Source organism: Pteropus vampyrus, unplaced genomic scaffold, assembly GCF_000151845.1.
Source record: "Pteropus vampyrus isolate Shadow unplaced genomic scaffold, Pvam_2.0 Scaffold38, whole genome shotgun sequence".
In the NCBI taxonomy this organism is placed as follows: domain Eukaryota; kingdom Metazoa; phylum Chordata; class Mammalia; order Chiroptera; family Pteropodidae; genus Pteropus; species Pteropus vampyrus.
This window is the reverse complement of record NW_011888819.1, coordinates 956,598-967,181: the sequence shown is the minus strand read 5'-3', so window position 1 is coordinate 967,181 and position 10,584 is coordinate 956,598. Positions and strand designations below refer to the sequence as shown.

The following is a 10,584-nucleotide window of genomic DNA, read 5'->3' as shown; positions in this document are numbered from 1 at the left end:
CTCCAACTGTGGAGTCTGAGAATGGAGAATTCACTTTTTGGAGTAAATGTATGTAAAATGCTTTCTTGCTTTCAATGTGGTCCCTCATTTCAGAGCTCATTATTTTTTAAAACATATCTATATGTGGTTTGGTAATTTCACCTTCTTAGGCAACTTAAGTACAAGCCAAAAGGAGCATGGGGTGCTCCAAGTGTTTGATCTCCAGCTTTCATGTGGCTTCATTGCCTCTCCTTACACTAGTGTGAGATAAAAAGAAACCAGCTGTTTTCTTGTTAAAGATCAAGGTGCTTACGGTGGTGATTCAGGACACAACCATGATCACGGCAGAGGAGAGGCTGTGTAATGTTTTTCTATTAGGCACAGTATGTCAGATTTATGAGCTGTCAGAAAGGGTATTTCATTTCATGCCTATTTGTGATTTTTTTTGTCGTCGTTTTTGATGTTGCCAGTTTTAAATTTCTGGCATTATCTTCAGTAAACGGAACGAGGCTGTTATTAGTGGTTCATTCCAGTGGTAAGAGAATAGCTAATATTTCAGATCCTTACTGTGTTCTGGCATTGTTCTTCACGAGTATCACCTCACTTTTTATCCTCACAATAATGCTGTGAGCCAGAAGGCGTTATCCCCATTTTACAGATGAGAAAACAGACACAAAGAGTTTAAGTATCTTGTCCTGGTGACATCACTCATAAACTTAGTGGTACTGAGATTTAAACCCAAGGAACCTGGCCAGGAGTAGGGTGAGGTAAGAGGGACCCAAAGCACAACATTTAAGAAAGTGCTCCCTCTTAGTCTCCTTTAGTGCAGAGTTCCAACCTGAGTGTAAGTGCCTCCTTAAATCATGCGCTCAGGACACTGCTGCTTTCTGCATCCTAGTCTCAGCCTTGCAGGTAACCTTACTTTGGAGCCTGCATACTGTTGATGCTCATCCATCCTGCCTCTCTGGTCCTCACCCTTACAGACTAGAGTCATCTTTCAATGGGGAAGTAGACCGAACAGCCTGAGAGAGTCTGTAGGTGCTGAAGAGACCAGCAGAGATAGAGGCCAAAGCAGTTGTTTTTCTTGGATGTCCCCCTTGTTCTTAGCGGGGCTTTTTCTCTTACTATTTGTTTCCTCCCATTCTTCTCTTTCAAGGCTTTATCTCACCCCAACCTTCCCCAGTACAGAGAGGAAAAAAGATACTCTTTATCTGAGGCGTAACTCTCTGCATCCCATAGAGAAAGCATTGGAGCAGTGTCATGGAGTATAGTACACATTCAGTCAGGCCTGGCTGCTTGCAAATATCTTATTTCACCTTGTCAAGTCCAGACAAACCCTCAAGTATATGTTGGGGTCAAGGATAATTCAAGGATACATATCCATTAGGAGTTTTGAGATCTTAGAACAGGATCTTGTGAAGGAAAGCCAATTTATTTTAAAGAAAAGGAAAGGGTAGGGGCTAGTCCTGGATCTCAGAGCGATAATGAAGAACTCTCCTCCCCCAAATATCCTGTCCTCTTGGTAAATAGCTTCTGCACTGGGTGTTCTGCATGGAACTGGACTTTGCCAGTTAGTTGATAAATGGCACAATAATCGGAATATCATTAGTACAAAGGGTTCCTTCTGCTCAGTCCTGTACAAACCAAGACATAGGAGACCACTGACGGCCCTTGTTTAGTGGGAATTTATATGAGCTGACAATGTAGGAACTTTCTCTGGTACCTTCAGTGATGGACCACTCACTTCTTGACTCAACAGGCCCTGGGATAAACACCTATGAACTCTATAAACATCTGTGGAGGACCAGCGCATGTGAGGCCATCGTTGAAATGGAGGAGGATCAATATTATGATTTGATAGCTTCTTTAAACTTCTCAGCATCACAGTGGAAATTTACTGGTAGTTCCAGACAATCTTTTACCAATAAAGTCTCAACAAACTGGTTGAAGATGGCTTCTCCTCCCTTGTAGACATCATGCCAACAGAGCCATATGGAAAGGACCACACACGATTGACAAGTCACACAGTGCTAAGCTGAAGAAAGAACTGGGCTACAAGTGAACAGTACTGACCTCTTTAATCAGGTTCATAAACCTGGGTCCAAGGCGCCATGGCTTGTGGCGATGGCACTGTAGGGAGCTGACGGTCAGCTGGGAAGCCCGGTGGGAGGCAATAGCCACCATATACACAGCATCGTACATCAGAGCCGCGTCAGTCTGCGGAGGAAAACATACAGTTTCAATCCCATCTTTACTTACCTTCCTTTCCTTATGTAATCACTGCCTGCTTCCTTATCCCTTATATGTCTGATCTCAACAGACATTTATTCTCCAGCTGAACAGTTTTTATTCTCCAATAACTATTTCTCTCTAAAATAATACCTCATGCTCCAAAGTAAATTGGAATCATAGCTCTGCTTTGTTTTTAGATCTTAAAAAAAACACATCTCAGATCAGCTATGAAAGACTTGATTCAGGGAACAAATATTTTTGGAGCATCTTCTATGTTAAGCAGGGTGTTAAATCCATTATATTGAGTTAAAAGCTACTAAAGCTTCATATTTCAATATCAGATTTTGTGTCCAGTATTTAATCTACATCTATTTATCAATCTCTTTATTTGTTTAAATTTGGTAGAAAGAAACTGCTGGAAGTAAAACTAACAGCTGATTTCCAGAAAAGTATACTTATGTTGGTCACTTCCCTTTACCAGAGTCAAGAAGATTGTTAGTCATGGGATTAAATTCAACAGCAAATTTCGGGAAACCCTCTGAAGAACAGACATGTGTAAACTTCCTCAGAATACGGGTGTTCTTGTCATCATTTACTTTCCTGATAGAGATTTAAGTAGCCATTCCATTCGGGGGCTGAGCATCTCATTCTTCCCTTCCTCATGAAATTTCTCTCATTTGTAAGATTTCACAAAAGACTTCTAGCGTTTTATAAACTATACTGCCCTATGGTTTTATTTACGAATAAGATCTTATAATACCTTCACATTTTACTTAAGGGTTTTTAGAGCAACTTCAAATATATTAGCTCATTTGAAGTTCTCAACAACCCCACAAAATAAGCAGAACAGATAGATAAAACTATTTGTTATGTAGGAAAACTGACCTCTACACAGTATATTGATTCGGCGTAAGTTATGTCGCCTGTAGAGCAGGAACAAGGGTTCCATTCCAAGATGAAAACAGAGTTCAGAGCTCATCCCCTTAGCTGCTATGTTATGGAGATCTGGACCTTTAGGGAATATACTTTTTAAATATATTCGTATGTGTATTTACTAAGTGGCCAAGTGATTGATTTGATAGATAAGTATGAGGAGAGAAATTTCAATGATCTAATTTTTTTATAAATTTAAATTAGAAAGAATTTTGACTTCCTTTGTCAAGGCTGCCTCTGCACTGGGCTGAGTAAAAACATGGTTTAAAACTGTAGGCCTGATCAGTGCTTTTCAAATTCGAAGAAGAAAACCATTTATTCTGAAAGTATCCTTCCTCTTGTCATACTATGTTTTCTTAGAGGAGACGTTTACTATTTTATAGCACTATAAACTATCATTGAATTTCCTCCCCTTTTCAGTTTTATGCTGGAGGACTGCTTCCTGAATAGCAACTCTCAAGTCATTTTAGGTAAATGTAAAAGAAATTGGCTTGTGTTTCAAATTTTATTTTTCCAAATGTGTGTATATTCACATTTTATTTACATTGAAATCCTGGATGAAACCACACTGCTCAATGCCCCTAAGAGAATCTTTTTACCACAATGTGGATCACAAAACAAGTATATTAAAAGTGGGCCTCTCTCAGATGCACAGTGTTTTGGTTATTACAATAATGTGCAAACAGGGTTAACTCAGAGAGCTTGAGATATTCAAACCCTGAACATGCCAAAGAAAGGACTGGCCTTTGACTGGCTCCTGGGGGATAATCTCTAACCCTTGGAACATTCTGCCTGATCATAGAATCTTTGTATCTCTGGGGTCTTGGGTAATGCCAGATAGTTGATGCTAACAATGTGATTTATAGTGACATCACGATGTATAGTGACTGCCTATTTTTGTTCACCTGGGGCCTTGGGCTATGCTGTATCAGTTTGACCTATGGAATGGCTAGAGACTGAGTAGCTAAGGTTAGCCTATATGGGTACTCGATGCCTGTGTGACTGACCCCCAGTAAAATCCTTGGACCTCTAGGCTTGGGTGAGCTTCCCTGGTTGGCACCTACCTTTTACATGTCACAGAGAATGAAGCACTGTCATCTCAACTCTCCTGGGGAAGGACAACTAGAAGCATGGTTTCTCCTGGACTTTGTCCTTGGTGACTTTTTCCGTTGGTAATTTTAATATGTATCCTTTTGCTGTAATAAACTGTAACTGTGAGTATCTCAGCTTTTCTGACTTCTGTGGGTCCCTCTAGCAAATCATGAAACCGGGATGCAGTCTTGGAGACTCCCAACAGAGACCAATAAGATGCTATGTCATCTTAGGAATGAGGGGTAACAACACAATATGGCTTCATAGAGTCCCCATTTTTTGCCTGCCTGGTATGTAATTGTTGTTGCAAAAAGCTAGAGTTGGAGGTATCGAAGGGAGACATAGTCTTTGGAGAGCAAATGGGAAAATGTATAGATTTCTCATCTTTTCTCCAAATTTGGGAACATTCACTAACATGTTGCAAAGGGACAAGTTAGTTTTCTAGAAGGAAGTGCTTCCAAATTATACCCTCCTCCCCCATGTCCTGAACCTCTTCTCTTGCTTGGTATTAACGGGTTCCTTTATTAAACTCCAAATGTGTCACCTCTAGCATAGAGCTAACAGCAATGTGCCACTTAGTACGAATTAGCTAGTTTCCCTCTTTCTGAGTTACGCCTCATTAAAGTGATGAGGATTTTAACAAGAGTGGGAGGACTGGCGTGTTGCCTAGGGGAGCCCCGCCAGAGAGCACAGGTTTGTGGGGCTGGCTGCTGCTGAAGGAGCCAAAGTGGGGGGAGAGGCGGGGAGTACCCTGAGCACTCTGGAAGGAGAGAAGAGCAACCCACAAGCAAACTGCGGTCTGGAAACGAGTTGGGGAAGGTGGCAAATATAGCACCATGGACTCGTGATATCTAGAAGTTCAGTAATTAGAATGGCAGCTCCCCCAGGTTTTGCGAAGCCTGTCACAGAAGTTGGTATGTTGTGAGTCTCAATGAATATTTGTCGGCTTTTGAGAGAGACCAGGAATTGGGAAAAGATGATTATAGGTGGAGTTGGAAAATACACCTGGGTGATCCCACTGGTCATACGAGGTCACATAGGTCCCAGGTAAGGGACCATCTTGATCTACATGTTCACAAGGAATGTGTCTCTTGTAAACAAATGCATTCTGCCTCACTATTTCAGAATATCTTTTTTTTTCTCCTTTAATTGACTACAATTTAGCAAAACAGCAGGTACAATTAAGTAAATTCAGTTCTATGTCCTAGAGGCTTACCTAATTTAATCTGTAGAGTAACGCTGTAAAGTATTATTACACAAATTTGCAGATGAGCAAACAGGATCAGAGAGGCTAAAGAACTTACTCAGGTCTTTTAGACATTCAGGGGATATAGCCAGGACTTAAAACTAGGTTTTCCTCATCCTGAAAGATCTTGCTTTTTCCACTGAATTCTACTGCCTGTTGTCTTTCATCACAGGAATAGCAGTGGACACTCAAGGTGGACACTCAAAGATGTCTTCTCTGTGGATCAGGATTATAGGAAGTGGTCACTTGTAAGATAAAGCTACTGACAGCTTCATATTTGAATGCATTTGAAGAACCGAGAAGGCAGACGACAGATTAACATGTTGTTTTGATGACTCATATGCAGTATTGAATCGTACACAATTTCGGTTCACAATTTGAGAACAGGCCACTTCATTACCCTAGCCTTTCCAAAAGCCAATAGATTGAATCAGCTCAAGTGCTGGGAAAAATTTAAATGTAGTGGAAAGGAATCAAATAGATTTTATAAAATCACCCTAAACTTCTAGAGTTAATTAACACTTTGCTTGATAAAATATTCTTTCTTTACTAATCTCAAGATGTTTTTAAAAAATTTCACTATTTTTGAACTCTATTGACTCATTAACAGGGTTCTTAACTCATTTTTAATCCTAGTATTAAAGTCAATATTTTTTCTTTAATTAAACCTATGGTTCTTAAGTCTGGAGACAAAATTTTTGGACTTGGATATGACTTCTTAATTTTAGATTTGGATATGTTATGACATATATAATAATATTCTTTGAAGATATTTTTAGTGCATGGAGTTTTAATAAATGCTTAATAGTTAACCATATTAAAGAGGAAAATAGATAAGTGGAAGGGAAGTAAAACATAGGTTTTCAATTTTGAAAAATCCTGTATCATATATTCATATGAGCATCTGCATATTTATGTGGGATACACAGAAATATGACTATAAAGGGCTGCAGGAAAATTCCCCTTGGAGAGAGTGAGATAATTTTGGAAAGTGCAATTCTATTACAGTCAATGGTGTTACTTAAATTTTAATAGTGATTAGTCTATGGAAAATGTTCGAAATAATAATATTACTTTAGACTAATCTCTGTCTTCACTAATCATGCCTATTTCTTATTTATAGGGGATTGCTTTAAACATATAGGGAACTATTTCAGGGTTGTATGAATATTTTTTATTTAACATTTTGAGTCTTAGCAGAAGCTCAATTTGTATTCACTTACTTTAAGTAATTCCTTTATGAAATACGTATTTATTGAAAGCTTGCTTTGTGCCAAGCCTTTTCTAGTGCTGGAGATAAAACAGAGAACAAAAAGACAAAGTCTCTATCCTTATGGATTTTATATTCATGTAGGGGAAGACGCTGAACAAACAAATCAAAATATAACATATTGGGTCATAAGGGTTGAGAAGAAAAGTAAAGCAGGTTAGGGGAGAGGCTACTGTATTATGTAACAGGTTCACAGAAGACCTCTTGGTGAAGTGGCATTTGAGCCAACTTGAATAGAGAAAGATTCTGGGCCATGGGGAGCAACAAACGCTAGAGATGCAAGAATGAATGAAACGCTGTACCTGATATATAGAGACCCAGTGGAACTGAAACTCCAGGGATTTTTATCTCTAAGATAGAGGAGAAAGAGTTTGAGTACAGAGGCAACTTCAGAACAAAGATTTGTCAGCACTGGGCCCAAGCGTGGGGACGTAGAGTGAGTTGTACTCTCTCTTTTTTATTTTTATTTTTTTGATGGGGGTACTACCTCTTTTTCCCCTACATAATTTATTAGATCTCATAGATTTATAAGATTTTTAAAGTTCTAACTGTAAGCATATAATATAGATTTATAAAATGAATAAGTTAATACATAACATAATGTGATATCAACAGGTGTCCATGGGCCCAAGGAGATTTTGGAACCCCATGAACTAGTTCTTTATTATATTTTTAACTTTTAAATTGACATACAATATTATGTTAGTTTCAGGTGTAAAATATAGTGATTCAACATTTATCTACCTTGTGAAGTAGTCACAATACGTTTAGTAACCATTTGTCATTGTGCATAGTTTTATGGTATTATTGACTATGTTCCCTATACTATCCATTACATCCGCATGACTTATTTTATAGTTAGAAGTATGTACTTCTTAATCCCCATCCTCTTTTCTGCTCATTGTCCCCACCCACTTCCTCTCCGGCAATCATCAGTTCGTTCCCTGAATCTATGAGTTTGTTTCTGTTTCATGTTATTTGTTCGTTTCATTTTTAGATTTTGCATGTAAGCAAATTCATACAATTTTTTTCCCTCTGCTTGACTTATTTCACTTAGCATAATACTCTGTAGATCCATTTATGTTGCTGCAAATAGCAATATTTCATTCTTTTTATGGCTGAGTAATATTCGTGTGTGTGTGTGTGTGTGTGTGTGTGTGTACTTTATCTTTATTCATTCATCTATCGGTGGACCCCTAGGTTTCTTCTATAACTTGGTTATTGTAAACATGCTGAAATGAACATAGGAGTGCCTATAACTTTTGGAAATAATATTTTTCTTCTCTTCAGATAAATACCTAGAAGTGAAATTACTGGGTCATATGGTAGTTCTATTTTTTAATTTTTTGAAGAATCTCCTTAACTGTTTTCTATAGTGGCTGTACTAGTTTACAATCTTAATAACAGAGCACAAGAGAGTTCCTTTCCTCCACATTTTCATCAGCGTTTGTTTATTTATTGATGATAACTATTCTGACAGGTATGAGGTAATATCTCTTTTGGTTTTGATTTTCATTCCTCTGATTATTAGTGATTTCGAGCATTTTTTTCATGTGTCTATTGGCCATCTGCATGTCTTCTTTGGAGAAATGTTTGTTCAGGTCCTCTGTCCATTTTTTAATTGGATGTTTATTTTTTTTTTACTATTGAGTTGTATGAGTTTTTAAATATATTTTGAATATATTATTAGCAAATATCTTCTCCCATTCAGTAGGCTGCTTTTTTTGGTTGATGGATTCCTTTGCTGTGCAAAATATTTGTAGTTTGATGAAGTCCTATTTTTGTTGTTGTTGTTTTGGTTTATTTTTGCTTTTGTTGCTTTCACCCAAGGAGGCAAATGCAATATATATACATATATATATGGCTAAGAGTGATGTCAAAGTGTTTACTGCCTATATTTTCTTCAAGGAGTTTTATGGTTTCTGGTTTTACATTTAAGTCTTTAATCCATTTTGAGTTTATTTTTGTATATGGTGTAAGACTGTGCTCTAGTTTCATTTTTTGCAGGTAACTGTCCAGCTTTCCCAATACCATTTATTGAAGAGACTGTCTCTCCCCCATGATATATTCTTACCTCCTTGGTCATAGATTAATTGACCATATAGCAAGGGTTTATTTCTGGATGCTTTATTCTATTCCATTGATCTATGTGTTTATTTTTATGCCAGTACCATACTATTTTGATTATTGTATCCTAGTAGTATAGTTTGAAATCAAGTAGCATAATACTTCCAACTTCGTTATTCTTTCTCAAGATCTCTGTGGCTATTCAGTATCTTCTGTAGTTCCAAATAAATTTAGGAAGAGATTACGTTGAATCTGTAGATTGCTTTGGGTAGTATGGACTTTTTAATGACATTATTTCTTCCTATCCATGAGCATGGTATATTCTTCCAGTTATTTGTGTCAACTTTTTTTTTTTTTTAATCAAAGTCATATAGTTTTCAGAGTATCAGTCTTTTACCTCCTTGGTTAAATTTATTCCTAGATATTTTATTCCTTTTATGCGATTGTAAGTGGAATTGTTTTCCTCATTTCTCTTTTTAATAGTTTGTTATTATTTATAGAAATATAATAAATTTCTGAATATTAATTTTGTATCCTACAACTTTATTGAATTTATTTATTCTAGTAGCTTTTTAATGGAATCTTTAGGGTTTTATAGATATAGTACTATGTCATCTGCAAATAATGACAGTTTTACTTCTTCCAATTCTAATTTGGATACCTTGTATTCTTTTTCTTGTCTGCTGTGGCTAGGACTTCCAATATTATGTTAAATAAGAGCAGTGAGAGTAGGTATCCTTGTCTTATTCTTAGTGAAAAAGAATTTAGCCTTTCAGTGTTGATTATGATGTTAGCTGTGGGTTTGTCATTATAGCCTTTATTATGTTGAGGTATTTTCCCTCTATATCCATTTAGTTGAGAGTTTTTATCATAAATTGATGTTGAAATTCACCAAATGTTTTTTCTTCATCTATTGAGATGATCATGTAATTTTTATTTTTCATTTTGTTTATTTGGTCTATCATGTTGAATTGACTTACAGATACTGCACCATCCTTGTATCCCTGGAATAAATCCCACCCAATCATGGTGTATAGTCTATTTAATGTATTGCTGAATTTGGTTTGATAATATTTTGTACAGCATTTTTTATATCTATGTTCAACAGGAAATTGGCCTATAATTTTTTTTTTAATAGTGTCTTTGCCTGGTTTTGGTATCAGAGTAATAATGGTGGCCTTATAGAATGAGCTTGGAAGCATTCCTTCCTTTTCAATTTTTTGGAATAGTTTAATTCTTCTTTGAATGTTTGGTAGAATTTACCTGTAAAGCCATCTGCTCCTGGACTTTTGTTTGTTGGGAGTTTTTTGATTACTGATTCAATTTTGTTACTATATATCAGTCTGTCTTAGAGATTTTCCATTTTTTTCCCTATGCAGTCTTGAAGACTGTATGTTTTTAGGAATTTAACCATTTCTTCTAGGTTATCCAGTTTGTTGGCATATAAGTGTTCATAGTATTTTCTTATAATCCTTTGTATTTCTCTGGCACTTGTCACCTCTCCTCTGCCATTTCTGATTTTATTTATTTGAGTCTTCTCTCTTTTGTTCTTGTTGAGTCTGGCTGAAGGTTATCAATTTTATCTTTTCCAAGAACCAGTTCTTAGTTTCATTGATCTTTCTATTATTTTTTGTTTGTTTATTTTTATTTCATTTATTTCTGCTCTGATCTTTATTATTTTCTTCCTTCAGCTCACTTTGGGCTTTGTTTGTTCTTTTTTCAGTTCCTTTAGGTATAAGATTAGCATGTATATTTAACATTTTTT

The 10,584-nt window shown here is 36.6% G+C and overlaps 1 protein-coding gene across 7 annotated transcripts in view; it reads right to left on the bottom strand.

Moving 5' to 3' along the window:
• The window catches only part of GRIK1 (glutamate ionotropic receptor kainate type subunit 1), a 361,909-nt gene that overhangs the window by 82,553 nt on the left and 268,772 nt on the right, over window positions 1-10,584 (bottom strand). For all 7 annotated transcript variants that reach the window (XM_023529503.1, XM_011358189.2, XM_011358188.2 and 4 more), the window contains one exon: window positions 2,053-2,196. In XM_023529503.1, coding sequence (XP_023385271.1) covers window positions 2,053-2,196 — 144 coding nt within the window. The remainder of the gene's footprint in view (window positions 1-2,052; window positions 2,197-10,584) is intronic.